Source organism: Vanessa cardui, chromosome 29 (assembly GCF_905220365.1).
Source record: "Vanessa cardui chromosome 29, ilVanCard2.1, whole genome shotgun sequence".
Taxonomy (NCBI): domain Eukaryota; kingdom Metazoa; phylum Arthropoda; class Insecta; order Lepidoptera; family Nymphalidae; genus Vanessa; species Vanessa cardui.
In genome coordinates this window covers 939271-963757 of record NC_061151.1, presented here as the reverse complement: position 1 = coordinate 963757, position 24487 = coordinate 939271, and the positions used below count along the sequence as shown (strand labels likewise).

Below are 24487 nucleotides of genomic sequence, written 5' to 3'. Positions count from 1 at the left end.
ATCTAATTATGAATGTTTTAACTTTTAACCTCGGGCGTGGCGCGCTCGCACGAATTGAAACTTACATGAATTGATGCGCAGCGTCTGCGAACGCGTGGGTCGAGAGTGTGAGCGTTTTGATTAGTTCCGAGAGTTCGTTACTCATTATATTGTTCTATATGAGCCCGGTAAACGTGGGATTGTGGTGATTATTTTATATGTTGATGCAGGATATTTTAATATATAATTAAACTGTTTTTTGTTTCACGATTATACTGCTTATTTATTAATATTTGATTATGTTTGGAGTAATTAAAAAACGATTGACAAATCGTTTCTGTTTTTACAGTTGCATCAAATTGTATCAAGATATTTTTTTTCTTCTGATGTATAAAAAAGATTAGACGCTGAATATTGGTCAATATTTAGACAATAATTATTGGTCCAAATTTAAAAATGCGAGACGGAAAACGTTAATATTTCAATTCAATATATTTTTCCTCAAAAAATGCCTCAAAAACATATAAATCATTATTAAACTTGTCGTGCATATTATTTCCCATCCCATCTTGATCGAAATTTGCGTCAAATGAATCAGGGTTCTTTCAAACAAGTCGTAACGTGTTAAAATTATAGCAAATAGTGACTCCTATCACCTCTTACCGGGATTACGTCGAACTACCAATAACTTGTATATTCGGACATTTTAATTGTATTTGCCAATGTGTATTATGTATGTTAGTGACTTTCTAGTTGACTGCACACCTTGGGAATGAGATGATCGCCTCCAGACTGTTTCAAAGAACAAAAATATGTTTATTATTGTATGTTGTAAATTGACATTATAAAAAAATAGATCCCGCTGAGTTTCTTTCGCCGGTTCTTCTCAGGTCTGAAGTATTATATTCCGAACCGGTGGTAGTTTTTCGACTATCAATAAGAAAGTGTAAACACTTCCATTCTGAATAAATGTTTTTGACTTTGACTTTGACTATGTCCTTTGTGCCTGTCTCACTGGCTCACTCACCCCTGAAACCGGAATACAACAATACTGGGTACTGTTATTTGGCGGTAGAATAACTGATGAGTGGGTGGTACCTACCCAGACGGGCTTGCACAAAGCCTTACCACCAAGTAAATATAACTTTACAATTTTTGTTTTATTTCAAATCAAAACTGGGTCGATGGGTTTCGTGGTAACTTAACTCAAGCCGGGCGTGGTACGTTCACACGACCGAATGTTACGTAAATTGACGCTAGGCGCTTCTTCGAATCGATGGGTTGTGGTCCGAGTGATAGCGAGGTCATATATGGATTAGCGACCCGCCCTGGCTGCGCAGGTGCGATGCTGATACAAGATATAGTACAGGATACCTGACTGGCTTTTCTGAAGACCTTTATAATGTTTACAATGCTTTTACTTTGATTTATCTCGTAGGGTTTGCAATGTATTACGATATTTGCAATGTTTTTACGATATCAATTTCGAAACCTGTAAAATTATCAGTGTTTCTTTACTATATTGTTCATGTATTTTATATACAAAAACCTTCCTCTCTAATAAAAAAAAAATTTTTTTTATTAAAAAAACCTCATCAAAATCCGTTCCTTAAATTTGTTTGCGTAGTCGTAGTCGTAATCGTACTTCGTTGTAACCCGTTTAAGGGTGTTAGTTGTCATGTGTCAGGCAAAAAGTAGCCTACGTCCTTTCTTGGAGTTAAAATTTGCTTCATAGCAAATTTCATCAAATTCGGTTCAGCGGTTTGGTCGTGAAAGAGCGACAGACAGACAGAGTTACTTTCACATTTATAATAGCAATATAGATAACCACAGGCACAAAGGGTTATCATTTCTTAGTTACCAAGGTTTTGACCCGTTAGCCAGCCTGCCAACTTATTTTTGAAAATCGAACATCTCAATTCTCACTCAATATCATTAATTCATCAGTAGTTTTCCAAATATATTATAAAGTTTATAATTATATTATTAATAATATATAATAGAGGTCGATAAACGTATTATAATTACGATGCAGTATTGAGGTGAACGCGAGTTAGGTCTCATTTAAGATATAGTAAGTGGCATCAAGAGGCGTGGCGCACGATCGGCCTTTGCGCAATGCATGCACGACTCATCTTGATATAAGGACGCGTGGTGTCACTGACAGCGGTGCTACAAGCGGAGCGATTAGGCGTTTATACTAGACAACAACAACAACAACAGCCTGTGAATTCCCACTGCTGGGCTAAAGGCCTCCTCTCTCTTTAAGGAGAAGGTTTGGAACATATTCCACCACGCTGTTTCAATGCGGGTTGGTGGAATTCACATGTGGCAGAATTTCTATGAAATTTGTCACATGCAGGTTTCCTTACGATGTTTTCATTCACCGCTGAGCACGAGATGAATTATAAAGACAAATTAAGTACATGAATCAGCGGTGCTTGCCTGGGTTTGAACCCGCAATCATCGGTTAAGATGCACGCGTTCTGACCACTGGGCCATCTCAGCTCTATACTATAGAATATGTTTATTTACGATATCACATTAGAAACTTCTGATATTATCAGTGTTTCTTAACTATATTGTCCATGTATTATATACAAAAACCTTCCTCTCGAATCACACTGTCTATTAAGAAAACGCATTCAAATCCGTTGTTTAGTTTTAAAGATTTAAGCATACATAGGTTATACGAACCGATAAAGCGACTTTGTTAATACTACGTAGTGAAATATTTAATTTGAGTCAGTTCTGATAGGGCATACAATTGGACATCAATAATATCAAATAAATCAAACTAAAAGTAAAAAAAATATCACTATGACACTGTTCTATAGATTTTAATGAAACCTTCCTAAGTGCACCTAACTTGAATAAAAAACGATCATCTCAATACGACTTAGCTTTCAGAGAAATTCCTGGACAAACATACAAACATACATTTACGAAAGGCACATCCTTGGAAGCCTAAATGGACCTACATACTCAGTAGCGGATTTACCAATAGGCTAAGTAGGCCTAGGGCGGCAGATTTAGAGGGGCGGCAAATTTAGCCCAAATTTGTTATTATCTTACAGAAATTAAAATGTATAGTACGACACAACTCAGATGTAGTATCGGCAAAATTCGTAAAACCGATTACATCCGAATTGAGTACGCTATACCACATTATCAATATTTATTTCTTATGCGAATATGATCTTTGCACAAACGTAATAACTTGTAATATCATACGACCTAATATATTCGTCAATTGTCACGTCGATTTACACGCACTCGCTGTCTCGGGTTGAACTGACGCGAGAATCTATGGCGACGAATAGATTCAAATTGTGCGATAGGGAGCTGTTTCTATTGGTTGTGTAAATCGGCAGTAATCGTTTTTATTGAATTTGCCGATGCTACATCTAAGTTGTCGTACTATAATTTCTTCATTTATCATAACAAATTAAATATGTTTATTTTTTATTACTAGGCATGCGAAGCGCCCATCCAGTTGGAACCAGTGGACCTGAGTTTGAAAAGACGTTCGCCCACACCACGGCGCCGATCAAGACATCTCGGTGAGTCTTAACATATATATATATATATATTGGACAACATCACATACATTACTCTGATCCCAATGTAAGTAGCTAAAGCACTTGTGTTATGGAACATCAGAAGTAACGACTGTACAAACACCCAGACCCAAGACAATATAGAAAACTAATGATAATCTACATCGACTCGGCCGAACGAACCCGGGACCTCGGAGTGGCGTACCCATGAAAACCGGTGTACACACTCGACCACGGAGATCGTTTAACAATTAGTATTGACCCAAATTGTGATATAAATATACCTACCCCGGCTTCGCACGGGTGCAATACTAATACTAAATCTTCCACTGAATTTGTTTATTTACGACATTTAATACTATCAGCTAGAGACTCCCTTCGGGATGTTTTTAACAAAGTGGGAATAGTCACTGTTGTGTCGCAATATATTTACAACAATATTATGTATATTCACAGTGACATTGATCACTTTGATAAAATCAGTGATAATCATTGTATGTGCTCTAGGAGTAAGGATAAGCTTATAACGCCAAGTTTCCGACTCCGCAAAGTCAATAAGTCCTTCTTGGGGCAAGGTATCCGTTTCTATAATAAAATACCGCAGACATTTTTAACTTTGTCGTTTCGTAAATACAAATCGTTTGTAAAAAATACATTGGTAAAAAAGGCATATTATTTGATACAAGATTTTATAGATGATAAAAAAGTGTGGAATTAATACCCGTTGAGTTCGAGAATTGTATTTAATTAACATAACTGTATTTTTAAGTGTTAAAAAAGAGTAACTACTGCGTTTGTTGCCGGTTCTTCTCGGTAGAATCTACTTTCCGAACCGGTGGTAGCTTCACTTAATTGTTAAATAACGATTCAAAAATGCTTGTAAAAGCCTACTTGAATAAAGTTCATTTTGATTTTGATTTTTTTGAGTGTTTCTTTACTATATTGTCCATGTATTATATACAAAAACCGTCCTCTCGAATCACTCTATCTATTAAAAAACCGCATCAAAATCCGTTGCGTAATTTTAAAGATCTAAGTATACATAGATACAAACAGCGGTAAGCGACTTTGTTTTATACTATGTAAAGAAGAATAGAGAAGAAACTTACAGTTTCTTTTATTTATAGAGGATGTTTGAACAAGTAATATTTAGAATGGACGCTGTCAAGTTGCGGTGTAACGTTTAATATGGGCAAGTCATGAAAAGTCGAGGTCAAGACGATCCGGATGTAGTAAAGGATCCGTTTTATAAAGGTCGCCATTGTTGTTGACACTGCGTTCGATGACAGCTTTGGATCCTGTCGTATGGTGAAAAAAACAAATGGTGGGTTTTGATATTGTATACGAGTTTATGTGGTATTGTGATGTTTTTTTTGTGGTATAGGTTGCCACCACTGCCGGCCGGCCACCTGATGGTAAGTGGTCACCATCACCCATAGACAATGAAGCTGTAAGAAATATTAGCTATTCCTTACATCGTCAATGCGCCACCAACCTTGGGAACTAAGATGTTATGTCCCGTGTGTGTAGTTACACTGGCTCACTCGCCCTTCAAACCGGAACACAACAATACTTTTATTTGGCGGTAGAATAACTGATGAGTGGGTGGTACCTAAAAATAAAGAAAATATTATTGGTTCTTTAGGTCAAACTATATTATTTAAAGCTTTATAATATTAATGATTGCCTACTTCAATAGAGGCATTCATTCCATTGTTCCATCTATACATAAAAAAAATGGAGTGTCTGTTTGTACATTTCAAAGATCTAAGCATACTTAGGAACAGACAGCGGTAAGCGACTTTGTTTTATATTACGTATCACTACATAGTATCAATGTCGCTTTCTCTGTCCCTATATTCCTTTGATAAAATCTTTAAAACTACGCAACGGATTTTGATGCGGTTTTTTTAATAGATAGAATGATTCGAGGTTTTTGTACATAATACATGGAAAATTTAGTAAAGAAACACTGATAAATTTAGAAGTTTCTACTGTGATCTCATGCCATTGCTCCCGTGCGAAGCCTGGTTGGGTCCATAGTTAATAAGTGATGGAACAGTAACTACTGAGTTTCTTACCGGTTCTTGTCGGTAGAATCTACTTAGCTTAACTTAATTGTTAAATGACTATGATTTTGAGTGTGTATAATTTTTTTGTAATTGTCTTTAAAACAATGCGTAATGTCCGTCTGTTATCAGCGAGGTTGCGTAACCTAGCCGAACGGTTTCGCGTTAATTAAAGCAGAGGGGCGGTGAAAGGGACCGTGTCTGCCTGTGTTACGGCTAGATATATTAGCTCGTCGTTTATGGGAATGGCCGGTTTTGGTTAACGTTTCGTAATGACGGCAGCGATGGTGCCGTGTCCTCTGGTTTTGTGTTTTCGATCATTGTTCGATTTTGCTTTTGAAATCGTGTTTTAATTGTTGTTAGTTATTGTTGGTTGTTAGTTTAATCATAATTCGATGTAAATCATTACTAATGCAATGTAGTATTTATATTTGATTCTTGGATATTGCAAGAGATGTTAATGTATAGAAATTATTATAAATTTGACGTTTAATTCGTGTTTTTGGATTTTTTGTAAGGAGAGTTAATGCGTCACGGTAGCATGGGTAAGCGATCCCGTGGCGTCCGCCGAAAGACGGAGAGGGTACCGCTGGTTTTTTAGGTAACCCCGGCGTACTTGGCTCACTCGGCGTCTAGGGCTCCGGGGAGTACCACACCCCCCTGATTTCCATCACGTGGGGGAAGCGCGTAATGCGTTTTTTCAGCGTGAAAGAAAAGGAGAGTTAATGAGTGTGTTGGTTTATGGTTAAGTTAGTTGGAGTTATGGTTAGGTTAGTTCAGATATAGTTTTGGGAAATAGGTTAGTGTGCAAAGTATTGCCTGATGGTCACCATGGGATAGTGACGCTGTAAGAAATATTAATCATTACAACACAAATGCACCACGAACCAACTAAACTAAGATTTTATGCTTCTTGTGTCTGTAGTTACTGGCTTACAAGCCCTTCAAACTGGATCAGGTATTACTGAGTATTGTAAAAGTAAAGTAAGAGCATGTAAATTTCCCACTGCTGGGCAAAGGCCTTCTCTCCTAATACGGAAAGGGTTTGGAACATATTCCAATACGGGTTGGTGAAATGCTCATGTGGCAGTATTTCGATGAAATTAGACACATGCAAGTTTCCTCACGATGTTTTCCTTCACCACCGAGCACAAGATAAATTATAAATACAAATTAAGCACATATATATAGTGGTGCTTGCCTGGGTTTGAACCCGAAATCATCGGTTAAGATGCACGCGTTCTAACCACTGGGCAATCTTGGCTCAGTAGGTATTGTACATTTGAGTAAATATGTGAGTGAGTGTGCTTTATATTTATTTCAAAACTCATGTGGAATCAATAGTGCTTTTGCTAACATGCTTGAATAAAGAAGATTTTATTTAATTTGAGTTTGATATCTTTGAAAAAGCACTACGTATTTCTCACCAACACGCTTGAATAAAGAAGATTTGATTTAATTTGAGTTTCCTCGAAAAACACACAACGTATTTCTCCCACGTGAAGTGGGACTCGCTCGTGCCCAAGACGCCGAGTGCGCACCACTACACCACTAAAAAACCAGCGGTATCCTCTCCGTCTCATCAGCGGGTGCCACAGGATCGCTTACTGAGTCTGATACCCACCCAGGCTTGCACAAAGCCCTACCAAATGTACATTTGGAAATTATATACGTCAGATATAATTCTGTAATATTTGTATACACCAAACCGCTTTAAAGCAGCATGGTGGATTAACAAGTTAAGAAGAGAGGGTGTCTGAACCAGTAATGAAATACGTTATTTTAATTTTATTTTTATATTAGTCATTAATTAAAACGTCCGATTTCACAGTTCGACCGCAACACGCGTTTGCTCTTGTTAGTCTGTCGATACACCAACGACTTACATACAAGATTTAGTGCCTCCCCGACATTCCATTATGCGTTTAACTGGGGCCAGCATGATTTATTGGTCCAAAGTTATTTGCGAATACATATTGCATATAATGTGTGAAAAAGTTTGAAGAAAGTTATTCTACACCTTTACACATATTAAGGTAGTTCGTCGAGTCTATAAGGATAAGACGTTTGTTGATTCTTTTCTTAAGGAAATCTTCTTCTTCTTATAAATAAATAAATACGAGACAACATCACATACATTATTCCGATCCTAATGTAAGTAGTTGAAGCACTTGTGTTATGGAAATCAGAAGTAACGACGGTACAAACACCCAGACCCAAGAAAACAGAAAACTAATGGTAATCTACATCGACTCGGCCAGGAATCGAACCCGGGACCTCAGAGTGGCGTACCCATGAAAACCGGTGTACACACCACTCGACCATGGGAGTCGTCGTATGCTTCATTACTTAAGGTAGTGCTTGTCCTGAAATGCTTTTACCGATGTGTCGACTAGCTTCTTCCACACAACTCTGTCCGCGGCAATTCTCAGGAAATACAATAACACAATATAAAAGTATGAGCCATAAAAGCAAGTATACTACTACAATAATGGCGGCGTTCAACATTCCCTTCAAACATTGATGCGACGTTCTAGACCAATAGTTCCCAAACTTATTTTTCTCGTGGACCACTTTCAAAATTTTATTGGTGTCGTTGGACCCCTGCTGCTATATTTCTACCACATTCTTAAATTCGCCAAAAAATAAGAACTGTGTCGCTTCTGAGGTCTGTCGCTATATTTCGATAGGTAAAATAAAAACGAAAAATTGTACATTTTCTAACACTTTACTTATTAAAAGAATGGAATCACAAGAAAAAATTAATAAGGTAATATAACTATGCTTACATTTTTCCTCTTTACTATCAAAAGCAAATAAATTTTCGTTTAACCCCTTTAACATCTTATGGACCTCCATTTTTTTTATTCACGCCTACGTAGACCCTCATCATGTCTCCCGTGGACCCTTGGGGGTGCCCCTGGACCACTTTGGGAATCACTGTTCTAGACCGACTTGCTGTCAAACATTTTACTTCTAATTTCCTCTCAAATTATTCTAGAGTATATGTTAAATGAAGCCGCATCAAAATCCGTTGCGTAATTTTAAAGATCTAAGCATACATAGGGACAGACAGCGGTAAGCGACTTTGTTTTATACTGTGTAATGATAATGTGTATTTGTAACCTGGTGCTAAAGAGGTCGATAAACGCTATTGATTTTGGTTAGAACAAAAATAATGAATCGTTTTCATATAACATTTCTGTCTTGCGTAATATTGTTGGTGTATCTACACAATAAAAAATGAAGTGGTTTCCCGACGTCTGTACATTTAGATATTTTAAAATAACATATATTAATGCGTTATTCATCAATAAACAGTTATTCAATGTATAAATATGTAAATACATGCATTATAATAGAGAAAAGCCGTAAATTACAATTACACGCACAAAATTTTTATTATTATTACTTTAAACAGGGTTATTGGTAACTCGACGTATATCCGCTAGGAGGTGATAGGCTATTTGCAATAATTTTAACCCCCATATGAATAAGCCAAAATTGAACCATTTTTGAGTTATCACATTTTTAACTTTTTCAAAATATATATAATAGATATATGTCGAGTTACCAATAACCCTGTATATTAATTCTGTATAGTCGTGTAAAAATGGTTCTTAGCTAAATTGTCAGGATTAACATTATAACGGTAACATCGCATCTTGTTAGTTCAACAGTTAGTACAGGATAGGTTTACTAAGATCCGTGTAGTTTCAGAGATGTTAACTGATTCAGATAAATAAGATTAGTTTATTGGTATTGTTGCAGATTGTTATCTTAGTAGGGAAGGTTTGAGATGTACAGCAGATGTTTAGATGAATCTTGGAGGCTGTGTGTAGAGATTTATCAACCTTATGTTTTCGTTGTTTGAAACTATGTACTCTATTTAGCTTGACTATAATATTACCGAGTCGAGATGGCCCAGTGGTTAGAACGCGTGCATCTTAACCGATGATTGCGGGTTTAAACCCAGTCAGGCACCGTTGATTCATGTGCTTAAGTTGTCTTCATAATTCATCTCGTGCTCAGCGGTGAAGGAAAACATCGCGAGGAAATCTGCATGTGATAAATTTCATAGAATTTCTGCCACATGTGTATTCCACCAACCCGCATTGGAACAGAGTGTAGGAATATGTTCCAAACCTTCTCCTCAAAGGGAGAGGAGGCCTTAGCCCAGCAGGGGAATTCACAGGCTGTTGTTGTTTTTGTTGTTATTATACGATTATTCAATACAAAATTGTATTAATGATGAAAAAGCTTAGTATTTGTCGATATCAAGCGAACTTCTTTTGATGGACAGAAACTTTGTGACGTTACGATTTTTGAAGCTGGCAGCATTAGAAAAGAAATTTAGCGGAAAAACATTGGCGGGAAATTTAACTCTCTGCTGAATACGCTTGAACTGAGATCATTGACATAATTTCATCTTTCACTAGCGACCCGCCCCTGCTTTGCACGGGTGCAAGGAACTTTCTTTACTACATTGTCCATGTATTACACACAAAAACCTTCCTCTCGAATCACTCTATCTATTAAAAAAAAACCGCATCAAAATCCGTTGCGTAATTTTAAATATTTAAGCATACATAGGGACAGAGAAAGCGACTTCGTTTTTTGACGTAGATTTTACTTTTTTAACGATCGTTATTCTCGTGTGCGATCAAAGGAATAAATCCTTGGAGCCAGATCTCCTGTCTTAAGCACAAATATTTGAACAGCGCCATCTATCGGGCACAGGATAAAACATACACTGAAACAATAGGAAGTTTAATTAATTGACGTCGCCGAGTGTCGTGAGAATGCTGACAGCTTGTCACTGTCAAACGTATGCATGACAGCTGATGTCAGAGAGAGACAAAACAATGATTAGTGTCGTTCTGTCGTGACCGGATTTAAGGGTTAGAATTTGATGATGTCAATAAAGACTTGATTGAATACATAATGGACTCGAGTTTTGCATGCCCAGCTGTGGGATTCAGACGATTATACTTCAGATTTTTAGAATTTAAACCTATGAACTATGATTTCATTTCACGAATGTTGTACATTAGTTTTTTTCTTTTTTTATATACAGATATAGCTCAGCTTTATAGAGCCAGATTCATATTTCCGCTTTCTAAAATTAATAATTTATAAATTATAACAATTAAGTAAATTGCAATCATGAATCCTCTTCAATTTTCTGCGCATCCGAGCTCTATAAAATGAATGCAGCTACGTGCCATAATCACTGGGATAAAAATCAGCTGACGCTCTCTATATACATATAAGATGTTAGCTCCTCTTTACAGGGCCAGTAACTTTTGTCACCTATTTAAAATTAATTATTTGTTAAATCATATCTATTTAGTTTATTGCACTCAAGAATCTTCTTTATTTTCTGCAGAGCAGGCTAGAGCTCTTCGAAATGAGCCCACAAACGATCTTTTATAATTACTCTAGTCGATGTTGTTTATGACATTTTGAAATTTGACACATATGTCTATGAATATCTACATATGTCAAAATAAAACCATAATGGCTATTCTAAATATTTAAATCTAACAGTTAACTAGCACGGCGTGCTCATTGGACAATTAGACAAAGAACGCGCGCTTTTTTTGACAGTTACGTTCCTTTTCAAGAAGTATTCATTCCACAGATTGCATTGTAAGCAAAGTTGTAACATAATTAAAAAAAAATGATTGACAAACAAATAAAAAATTGCAGAACACTTTATTATTATTATGCATATATATTATATGTATATACAGTTATATTATACAGTAACATCGAATGCATTCATACCTTGTAGCATAATAATTTAAAAAATAAGAGCGCGCCTGTCAGAGTGGCTTGTGTTTACTTTTTGGCGCGAAAAATTATCTTTTTGGTTGGTTTTTAGGTATTTGTTTTTATAAAGTCAATTAGTAATTACCGATTATTTTTTACAGTAGTATACATACTCTATTTTATCAGAATTAAAGTTTACAATTTGTGAAATGAAAGTTATATTAGAAAATATGTTTCACTTGCGAATATTTTATGTATCATAATAGAAAAAGTAAACTGTCTGTTTATATGTAACTGTAAACCCAGCTTCAGATAAACAGGAACATCAAATAATTAACAATATTTAATATGGTTTACAAAATTTATTTTTACAGTTTTCTTTACAATCATCCATTATCTTCCGTATTTAAACCCAGATTAACAATCCCCATGTCAAATTCAACAATATTCTATTTCTACTTTTATTTATAAAAATGTTAAACCAAAAAGTATTCATTTAATTTATATAATTCTGTGACTGAATATAAGTCAACAGCTAGAAGTTATACAACCTTTAATGATTATTTATAAACATTATATTTAAAATACTTTATAGGATTACATTACATTGTCACAATCAAATCGCGAATTTGATGACATTTTTTATTTAATTATTTATTCTTAATTGCACCCAATCTTAAAACTACAAAAATAACATTTTTGTTACACAAAAGTTGCATTAGGTGCAACCTATCGAATAATCGCTAAGCAGTGATCTCTTCCAGGCAACCTTTGGGTAAAGGATCATAATATTGATATAAATGGGAAGGGTACAGTAACTTTTTACTTGGCATTTTTATTTCATTTTATTTAAAACGATATTTCATATCTCCTAGACGATTAATCGAATAAAGATCATATCGATTATTCAAATCGGGAGTCCTAATTGCCAATTCTGTCAGTATTCGTTGAGCATTCGTTAAATTCGGCCGAGTCATGTAAAGGTATGCGACATTGATGGCTACTCGTGATTCGTCGAGTATTTTGTATTTGCATACGATAATTGTTGCGATCGCTGCATAGATAATGTGTTTATGTAATTTATTTAACATAGCTTTCACGTGTATTTAGTGCTGTGGGCCGAGCGTTAACCGATGATTTCGGGTTCAAACCCAGGCAAGCACCGCTATGTATATGTGCTTGATTTGTGTTTATAATTCATCTCGTGTTCGGTGATGGAAAATGTTGCGAGGAAACCTGCACGTGTTACTTGGTAGAGCTTTGTGCAAGCCCGCCTGGGTAGGTACCACCCACTCATCAGATATTCTACCGCTAAACAACAGTACGCAGTATTGTTGTGTTCCGGTTTGAAGGGTGAGTGAGCCAGTGTAACTATAGGCACAAGGGACATAACGTCTTAGTTCCCAAGGTTGGTGGAGCATTGACGATGTAAGGAATAGTTAATATTTTTTACAGCGTCATTGTCTGAGGGTGATGATGACCACTTACCAACAGGTGGCTCATATGCTCGTCCGCAAACCTATTCCATAAAAAAAATGTGTATTCTACCAACCCGCATTGGAACAGCGTGGTGGAATATATTGCAAACCTTCTCCTCAAAGGGAAAGGAAGCCTTTAGCCCAGCAGTGGGACTTTTACAAGCTGTTTCGAAAGAGTGCTCCCATGGATGAACTACGCGCACAAGATCCCGGATTTTTCGCTCCGTAGTTCGTTACTGAACGAGGAAAGGCGACGTCTACCAAACGAATGTCTTCAAATATTCATTAATTCATTTCATTTATTTTTTACTAGCAACCCCCTCCTCCACACGGAAGCAACTGATACTAAATATAGTACAGAATATGTTTATTTACGACATCGCGTTACAAACTTCTAGTGATCAGTTCTTTACTATATTGTCCATGTTTTATGTACAAAGACCTTCCTCTCGAATCACTCTATCTATGAAAAAAAACGCATCAAAATCCGTTGCGTAGTTTTAAAGATCTAAGCAAACATAGGGAAAGATAGCGACGTTAGCGACTTTGTTTTATACTATTTTTACAACTTTTTTTATTAGGTAGAGTGATTCGGGAGGGTGGTTTTTGTATATAATACATGGACAATATTTTTGTACATTATACTAGTATATAATATGTCCTGACTGAAAGTCAACAAGTATTAACTCTACGCTTTTTTAACTTCTTGTAAGGTTTTCTTTAATAAGTAACTTTATTAGAAAAATATTTTTATCAACTGGTTACACTGGTGGCCGCTTGGCGGCGCGCGCCGCGCGAAATTCAAATCGGCCATCTTGGAGACGCCGACGCGGGAAGCTGAATTTTTAAAAGTCTGTTTAAAAGTCTAAAGTTATATTTCAAAAAATATAATGATTGCCAACTGAATATTGAAGTTTTACCATAAAACTACGTCAAATCTTACCAACTCTTACAGTGTTGTAAAGTCTAATTACAGTATAAAGTGATATTTAAAATATATTGTATTTGCAACTGAATATTGGAGTTTAACTGAAAACTTCGCCGACACCTACTGGAAAAGCGTCTTTACATTCTATATAAAATTTATTGAATAATATATATTTTTAATATTAATACATAAGACGTATTTTTAAATACATATATGTGTATATATATAGACCAAGTGATGATTAAAAACAAGAATCTTCGTAATAATCCACAAGGATGTACATTCAAGTATCATTACATACAATTTAATTATTAAAAAAATACCGAATATTATAATATAATAAAATTTCACCTTCGCCATTCAATACTTGACCTCAAATTAAAAAAAAAAAATGTACATTTAAGATTATTAAAATCCTAAGTATTTCTTTGTATATTTTAAATATTAAAATATATATATATGTTTAAATGGATTGTTCTCAAGGCTTATGACATCTTATATGTGAATAGTGTAAGTTATTTTTGTCTCTGATTATGGGACGATGAGCCGAGATGGCGCAGTGGTTAGAACGCGTGCATCTTAACCCATTATTGCGAGTTCAAGCCCAGGCAAGCACCACTATATATATGTGCTTAATTTGTGTTTATAATTCATCTCGTGCTCGGCGGTGAAGTAAAACATCGTGAGGAAACCTGCATTGTGTTTATAATTCATCTCGTGCTCGGCGGTGAAGGAAAACATCGTGAGGAAACCTGCATGTGTCTAATTTCATTGAAAATCTGCCACATGTGTATTTCATCAACCCGCATTGGAACAGCGTGGTGGAATATGTTCCAAGCTCTCTCTTTAATGGGAGAGGAGGCCATTAGCCCAGCAGTGGGAAATTGACAGGCTGTAACTTTTTTTCTTATGGGACGATAGCTGCACGTAATGACTTATGGTCTCATTAGGAACAGCTCCAGTCGTAGATGTACAGAACAATCAAATCAAAATAAACTTTATTCAAGTGGGCTTTTACAAGCACTTTTGAATCGTCATTTTACAATTAAGTAAAGCTACCACCGGTTCGGAATGTAGATTCTACCGAGAAGAACCGCCATGAAATTCAGTGGTTACTCTTTTTCAACATTAAAAAACTACAGTCATGTTAGATAATACAATTATTGAAAATATACCCTGCTTGGAAGTTAACAGGTATTAACTCATAAATACATACATAATAATATAGATTATACGAAATTTGGCTTAGATTAATAAAAACAACACGTAAATTTTATCTGGAAGTTAACAGGTATTAACTCCACGCTTATTTATCATCTATAAAATCTTGTATCAAATAATATGCTTTTTTTCCAATAAATTTTTATAAACGATTTGAATGTACGAAACAGCAAAGTTAAAAATGTCTGCTAAATAGAGAAGATTCTTGATTGTAATTTAATAAATTGTTACAAAGAATTGATATTAGAGAGTTAAAAAAAGTTACCGGTCGGTTACGAACGATACTACAGCTTTATAAGAAAAAAAAAAAGAAAAATGTATACAAAATGGAAGTATAAGGTCTACGACGAACAACAACAGCCTGTAAATTTCCCACTGCTGGGCTAAGGCCTCTTCACCTCTTTTGGGGAGAAGGGTTTGGAGCATATTCTACCACGCTGTACCAATGCGAGTTGGTGGAATGCACATGTGGCAGAATTTCGATGAAATTAGACACATGCAGGTTTCCTCGCGATGTTTTCCTTCACCGAGCACGAGATGAATTATAAACAATTAAGCATATGAATATTCAGCGGTGCTTGCCGGGGTTCGAACCCGCAATCATCGGTTAATATGCACGCGTTCTAACCACTGGACTCGGCTGTTTACTAATAACACTAACACAGTAATTAGTTCTAAATTAAAATGTCGGCCTGTAGTTAATTGAAAAGTAAATAATATACAACTGTAATTAAATTTAACAAACATTTCACGTGAAAAGCCGATCGACTACTTTCATTTATATTTTGTTCTAAGGGTATTTTCACACTGGCAAGATTACGACTTTTATTAGTAGGATTTTGTTGAGTACTCTTTACTTGCTTGCTCGATAAAAAATATCATCGAATACGGTTCAGTGGTTTTGTCGTGAATAAGAAACAGATATACAGACAGAGTTATTTTTGCATCATCATCATCAACTTTATGATAGCGTAGCCGCGTGAAAAGACTAGTTTTATACATATACAACCGGCAAGATTATATATACATTTTGATATGATTTTGATTTGATATGTCCCTTGTGCCTTTAGTTACACTGGCTCACTCACCCTTCAAACGGGAATATAATAATAGTTTTTGTTTCGCGGTACTGTATCTGACGAGTGGGTGGTACCTACCCAGAAGGGCTAGCATAGAGCCTTACCATAATATTGCACATAATGATGGACGAAATATTGGACAACATCACATACATTACATTACATTACTCTGAACCCAATCAGTAGCTGAAGCACTTGTGTTATGGAAGATCAGAAGTAACGACGGCACCGCAAACACCCAGACCCGAGACAACATAGACAATTAATAAACTTTTTCTACATTGACTCGACCGGGAAATGAGCACGGGACCTCAAAGTGCGTACCCATGTAAACACATTACTCGATCACTAATAAAAAATAGTGTCGAAAGTCGGTATTAAGAAATTTTGTGATGACCTGGCCCAGGTTCGAACCTGTCACCATCGGTTATGATTCACCGGCCAACCACTGCGCCATATCGTCTGCGTGATTTCACAATAAAAATGCTAAATAGGAAATATGTATATGCAGCAGTTAACGAACGGAATTATTTCCTCGATACGTTCGCAAAAACAAACATCGTGTGCTCGTAATTGTCTTGTAGTGTAAATTTTAGGCAATAGTTATATATCTATACGTATAATAACATAGGTGTGTCTGTTTGTAACGTTATAATAAATTAAATTAAAAAAGTACCCCGACCAAACAGTTTACTAAAAGGCAGTCCAGAGCTGAGATGGCCCAATGGTTAGAACGCGTGAATATTAACCGATGATTTCGAGTTCAAACCCAGGCAAGCAGCACTATATGTGATTAATTTGTGTTCATAATTCATCACTCGTGCTCGGTGGTGAAGGAAAACATCGTGAGGAAACCTGCATGTGTCTAATTTCATCGAAATTCTGCCACATATGTATTACAACCCGCATTGGAACAGCGTGGTGGGATATGTTCCAAACCCTCTCCTTAATGGAAGAAGAGGCCTTAGCCCAGCAGTGGGTAACTTGCAGGCTGTTACTTTTTTTTTTAGTCCAGGGTTACGTGTCCTATCTTCGAGCTCCAACAGGAGATCAGCTCAGTGGTTCCAGAAGACAGATTTCAAATCCCAGATCCCACATATGCTTACAAGCAAACTGAGCGTGAAACATTCCTATAACAACTAACAAACGACCTGAAGCCCTTGAAGACCTGAACCGATTTCCACCAAACATAGCTAAGAACACTCTCGGCTGATATGCCTTTCAAACAAAAAAAACCGCATTAAAATCGGATCAATCGTTTGGGAGCTACGATGCCGCAGACAGACACATACACATTTACACAGACACGTCAAACTTAAACACCCCGTCGTTTTTGCGTCGGGTGTTAAGTGACCAATACTGATACTTATTGTTGCAAACATATTGCAATATATTTACGACAATATTATGTATATATATTCACAGTAGCATTGATCACTTTGATAAAATCAGTGATAATCATTGTATGTGCACTAGGAGTAAGGATAAGCTTATAACGCCAAGTTTACGACTCCGCAAAGTCAATAAATCCTTCTTGTATGGTATGGTATGGTATTCGCTTCTATAATAAAATTCCGCAGATATTTTTAACTTTGCCGTTTAGTAAATTCAAATCGTTTGTAAAAAATACATTGGTAGAAAAAGCATATTATTCAATACAAGATTTTATAGATGATAAAAAAGCGTGGAGTTAATATCTGTTGACTTCCACGCAGGATATATTCATTTAAATAATTGTATTAACTAACATGACTTTGTATTTTTAAATGTTAAAAAAGAGTAACTACTGAATTTCTTACCGTTTCTTCTCGGTAGAATCTACTTTCCGAACCGGTAGTAGCTTCACTTAATTGTAAAATGACGATTCAAAAGTGCTTGTAAAAGCCTACTTGAATAAAGTTTATTTTGATTTGATTTGATTTGGCTACTCATACTACATAGTATGCTTAATTACGATATCACATTGTAAACTTCTAAAATTATCAGTGTTTCTTTGTTATATTGTGCATGTATTATATACAAAAATCTTCCTCTCGAATCGCTCTATCTATTAGAAATAACCGCATCAAAATCCGTTGCGCAATTGTAAAGATCTAAGCGTACACAGGGAGAGACAGCGGTAAGCTACTTTATTTTATACTATATTATGATAATAGCCGCTTTTTACTAAATACATTTTATGTATGTACACGGTACATATTCCGAAATACATTTTTTTTTGTAATTTCTGTCTGTGTATTTGTTCCATCTAATCTCTGGACTGGTGGTAGGGCTTTGTGCAAGCCCGTTATTCTACCGCCAAATAACAGTACTCAGTATTGTTGTGTTCTGGTTTGAAGGGTGAGTGAGCCAGTGTTTGTACAAGCACAAGGGGCATGACATCTTAGTTCCCAAGGTTGGTGGCACATTGACGATGTAAGGAATAGTTAATATTTCTTACAGCGTCATTGTCTATGGGTGATGGTGACCACTTACCGTCAGGTGACCCATATGCTCGTCCGCCAACATATACCATAAAAAAATAAAATAAAAATAGTTTTCTATGATGTCTATGTGTTTGCGGTACCGTCGTTACTTCTAATTTTCCACAACACAAGTGCTTTAGCTACTTACATTGGGATCGGAGTAATGTGTGTGATGTTGTCCAATGTTTATGTATATAGTTATTTATGCGAAGCCGGGGTGGATCGTCACTACATAGTATAAAACAAAGTCGCTTTCTCTGTCCCTATATACCTATGCATGCAATATATATAAGTATTAGTACACAACCGATTTTAATGCAGTTTTTTTTAGTAAATAAAGTGATTCGAGGAGAAGGTTTTTATATATAATGTAAGGTACAATTTAGTAAAGAAACACTGATAATTTTAGATGTTATGTTATTGCACACGTGCGAAGCCGGGGCGGGTAGCTAGTGTAAAATAAAGTAAATATAAATACAGTAAACCAATAAGGCAATATCGAGCAAAACCACAGCTAACGGCTAGTGTGATATCAAACGACGCATTAAGTGGGTCACCGTTCATCAGCCACGCCCGTAACGTTACCGTTGAATAGTGACGTGCGTGGATAATATCGATATCGATGATTTTTATAGTCAAACTTTTTTTGGCATGTAATTCTATTATAATAAGTAATTCTTGCTTGTTACGTAATAGTCTAAACTAGCGACTCGCTCCGGCTTCGCACGGGTGCAATAATGATACTAAATATAATACAGATTTTATTTATTTACATTACATTAGAAACTTCTAAAATTAGCAGTGTTTCTTTACTATATTTTTCGTGTATTATATAAAAAAACCTTCCTCTTGAATCACTCTATCTATTAAAAAAAAAAACGCATCAAAGTTACGTTTACACAGGGGCAGAGCGCGATAAAGGACTTTTTTACCAATAAAACATAGCGGTACCTTTATCCCAGTTATATGTGGTGTCGGCGTAGCATCTCTTCCATACTTCTTCATCTGATGTCATCTCACGAGTAACATTCTTTGTAACCATATCGTCTTTCACAGAATCCAACCATCGTTTCCTTGGTACCTCCATCTCCATGCAAGACCTTCCTCACAACATATTCCTCATTCCTCATAACATGCCCATATGACAATCACTATTTTAAGTGACAAAATTCAATTTTGACGACCTCCGTGGTCGAGTGGTGTGTACACCGGTTTTCACGGGTACGCCACTCCGAGGTCCCGGGTTCGCCCGGCCGAGTCGATATAGATTATCATTAGTTTTCTATGTCGTCTTGGGTCTGGGTGTTTGTGGTACCGTCTTTACTTCTGATTTCCATAACACAAGTGCTTTAGCTACCTATATTGGGATCAGAGTAATGTATATGATGTTGAAAAAAAAAATAATTAAAAAAGAAAAAAACGCACTATCGATATTCTTGTGTAATACATACATCACTAGTCGTCATCCATATCGATATGCGCGCCACTTGCAAACGAAGCCAGTGGCACAGTGCTTATGACAGCTTCCTTAGAGAGGTCGGAGTTCAAAAACAGCTATAACCGCCAAACTGTTACAACCTGTAATAAACCCAGTTATATACTAATAAAGGCTTATATTATTAGAGATATAAGTATACTAGTAACCCGCCCCGGATTCACACAGGTGCAATGCTTATACTAAATATACTGCAGAATTAGTTTATTTACGACATCACATTAGAAACTTCTAAACTTATCTGTGTTTCTTTACTATATTGTCTATGTATTATATATAAAAACCTTCCTCTCGAATCACTCTATCTATTAAAAAAAACCGCATCAAAATCCGTTGCGTAGTTTCAAAGATCTGAGCATACATAGGGACAGACAGCGGTAAGCTACTTTGTTTTATATATATATATATGTTAGCCATACTGGTCTTGCTCCTGGGAAAAGGGTACAGATGGTTATGTCCAGTAGTCCATTAACAATGTAAGGCAAGATATATATTTGGTCGGTTTCTATCGGTAGAATGCGAAATAGAGCTGAGATGGCCCAGTGGTTAGAACGCGTGCATCTTAACCGATGATTTCGGGTTCAAGCCCAGGCAAGCACCACTATATATATGCCTAATTTGTGTTTATAATTCATCTCGTGCTCGGCGGTGAAGGAAAACATCGCGAAGAAACCTGCATGTGTCTAATTTCATCGAAATTTCACCACGTGTGCATTCCACCAACCCGCATTGGAACAGCGTGGTGGAATATGTTCCAAACCTTCTCCTCAAAGGGAGAGGAGGCCTTAGCCCAGCAGTGGCTAATTTACAGGCTGTTACCTTACTTTTTTCCTTTTTTCGGTAGAATCTATATTTGGAACCAGTGGTAGCTTTACTTAAGCCCGTGTAAGACGTGTCACATTGACGAATATATTAGGTCACATGATATTACAAGTTATTACGTTTGTGTAAAAATCATATACACAAAAGAAATAAATATTGATAATGTGGGATAGCGTACTTAATTCGGATGTGATCGGTTTTACGAATTTTGCCGACGCTACATCTAAGTTGTGTCGTACTATGCGCTCTAACCACTGGGCCATCTCGGCTTTTTTCTTTCATATCTGTATACTATTCGTATAATCATTATGCAACGGACCGGCGTTGATGTTATTCAATAGTAAATAGTTGTCGACACTAATTATTTGTGAGTTAGGTGCTATACAAACCGCTATTAGGGGGATTGTATAATGGGGGGGTGACAGGGTGATGAGAGGAGCGGAAAGCGATTTAAATTACATTACATTTACAGCCTTGGTGGTAGGGCTTTGTCGTGGTGGTAGGGCTTTGTCTAGGTGGTAGGGCTTTTTCTTGGTGGTAGGGCTTTTGCAATATAAACATAAAGAGTGTGTTTATTTATAACATCACATTAGAAACTTTTAAAATTATCAGTGTTTCTCTAATATATTGTGCATGTGTTATACTTATAAACCATATAAATCAAGAGGAACTTGATTCAATCTATCTATTTAAAGAACCGCATCGAATCTCACAGACAGCGCGAAGCGACTTTGTTTTCTACTATGTATTGATAAAGCAGTAACTCTGATGATTTGTCTGTCTGTAATTCACTTTAACGAATCGAATTTGATGAAACTTTATATCAAGTAAGCTTAATAAGGAGGAACATAAGATACTGTAGGATACTTTTTATATATTTAACAACGGAGCGTAAAGTAAAGTAAAGTGCGACATCATGTTTTGGTACACTTTAGAAAATGAACACAATTAAGCCCAAGATTAAACCGCTTTCAATGATTCCGCGCCACTGAAACCTATGCCTTAAAGCTACCTAAGTTACAAAGCTCGGATTAAGTTATAAATATGTCAGAACATTACACTAACAAGGCTAATAATATAAACGATAATAACACCATTGTACTTCAGGACATTTCGAGTTGCGACATCGGCCGAGTGTCGCCATCTACCGTTGGATAGCGTTAACACAACTATAAATAGTATTTTAACGAAGGCTCTTAGTGCTATTGAATAGAATAAAGCTTTCTTACCTTTATTTTTTGATGACCTCGGTGGTTGAGTGTGCTCCTTCCTTTTCGTAGGTACGCCACTAAAAGGTCCCGGGTTCGATTTCCGGAAATCGATGTAGAAAAAAGTAATTGTTTTTCTTCGTTGTCTTGGGTCTGGGTGTTTGTGGTGCCGTCGTTACTTCTGATCTTCCATAACACAATACAATACTTACAATTATAATTAATTACAATACTTACATTGGGATCAGAGAAATGTATGTGATTTTGTCTCATATTTATATTAAATTTATACTATATTATATATATTAGCGACCCGCCCTGACTTCGCACGGGTGCAATAATGATACTAAATATGCTACAGAATCGTTTATATACGGCATCACATTACAAACATCTAAAATCATCAGTGTTTCATTACTATACTGTCCATGTGTTATATACAAAAACCTTCCTCTCGAATCACTCTATCTATTAGAACAGCATCAAAATCCGCTGCGTAGTTTTAAAGATTTTAGCATACAAAGGGATATAGGGACAGAGAAAGCTACTTTGTTTTATACTACGTAGTGATATATGTATATGATAAAGATACCTGAAAAAATATGTAATCACGCTCATTATATCACAAAGTGTAGCTTCTTAGATATTCAGATTCGACAATTTCCTTAAGTATGACATATAACTATATCCCAGATGTGATCCTTATTATATATAGTCCGGTTATTCTATAAAAGTATCGAGAAGGTTGTTTTTTTGGATATGTTGTAGGGGTTTGAAAATACTTGAAATTGTCGACCTCAATTTTGCTGTGTGTCTGTTTGGGAGTTAGCATGCTTTACAAGTTTTTTATAGACAATTTATCAAAATATACCTCGAGAAATGTCAGAAATCTTAGTGTATACTAGCTGTGCTTGCGGATTTATCCACATGCAGTTTGCAACTTGCGAACCCAACCAAAAAAATCTTACTAAAGCAATACGTGAATTGCTATAGTAAGTTTTCTGTTAGAAATTCCGAGGACAACAACAACAAACAACACAGCCGGTAAATTTCCCACTGCTGGACTAAGGTCTCCTCTCCCCTTGAGGAGAAGTTTTGGAACATATTCCACTACGCTGTTCCAATCCTGGGAATATATATGTGGCAGAATTTCTATGAAATTACAGAAATGTTTTCTCGCGATGTTGGCCTCCACCGGCGAGCTCGGTTAACACGAATTAAGCACATGAAAATTCAGTAGTGCTTGTGGTTTTATGAAATTAGACACATGCAGGTTTCCTCACGATGTTTTCTTTCACCGGCGTGCTCGGTATACACGAAGCACATGAAAATTCAGTAGTGCTTGTGGTTTGATGAAATTAGACAAGTGCAGGTTTCCTCACGATGTTTTCCTTCACCGCTGAGCACGAGATGAATTATAAACACAAATTAAGCACATATATATAATGGTGCTTGCCTGGGTTTGAACCCGCAACCATCGGTTAAAATTCACGCGTCCTAATCACTGAATGAACTCGGCTCATTACGAACGTCACCGAATTAATCAATATGGATAAAAACATCGGGCGAGCTCGTAATTATGACGCAGGATATATAAATCTGATCGTCTATACATAATCGACTTTTAACACAAAGTTTCCGACTGCGAAAAGTCATAACATCCTTCCTATGACAAGATTTCCATTGGTAATGATATTCCGCCGGTCTTTTCGTTATTAAAAATTCAAACCTCGCATGCAAAATGTTTTTATACGTGATGCTAATGATTCGTCTACACATATAATAAAATTGGAGTCCTGTTGGTAATATTAAAGTAGCCCTTTTTTACTCAATGCATATGTATACACGGTACGGTTTTTGTCTGTTTGTTCCGGATAATCTCTGGAACGGCTGGACCGATTTTGTCGTGACTTTCACTGGCAGATAACTGATATAATAAGGAGTAACTTAGGCTACAATAACGTTTTTTTTTGTTAAATTCAAACGCGTGCATGGTCGCCGGCACTGCTAATTACATAATATAATATGTTATATATAGGTTTGCGATTGGTACGTCCAGTTTTGTGTGGCAGGGGTTCGTTGAAGGTTTTAGGTTCCAATGAAGGCTCATGCAAAATAGCTTAGGTTTTTTCTCGCTGGAAAATATTTTACGAGTTTTTACGTATGATGTGAGGATGTATATATGTGGGGTTTGCGAACGCTGAAAGCATCGGAATACCCCCTAAAAACCAGTTGTAGCCACTCCATTTTGCCGGAGAATTTGTATTTGGTATCGCTTTTTCATAATACGGTGACCGACGATGGGCCAACCTCTGTAGGTCTCCGATTCCGATGGTAGTATTTGATTATTGACGATTCAAAAACGCTTCATTGTGAAGTTTACTTGAATAAAATTGATTTGATTTGAT

The 24487-nt window shown here is 36.3% G+C and overlaps 1 protein-coding gene across 1 annotated transcript in view; it reads left to right on the top strand.

Annotated features, from left to right (window-relative positions):
* The window catches only part of LOC124542044 (Krueppel-like factor 3), a 58502-nt gene that overhangs the window by 25289 nt on the left and 8726 nt on the right, over positions 1 to 24487 (top strand). The window contains exon 3 of the mRNA XM_047120000.1: positions 3455 to 3542. Coding sequence (XP_046975956.1) covers positions 3455 to 3542 — 88 coding nt within the window. The remainder of the gene's footprint in view (positions 1 to 3454; positions 3543 to 24487) is intronic.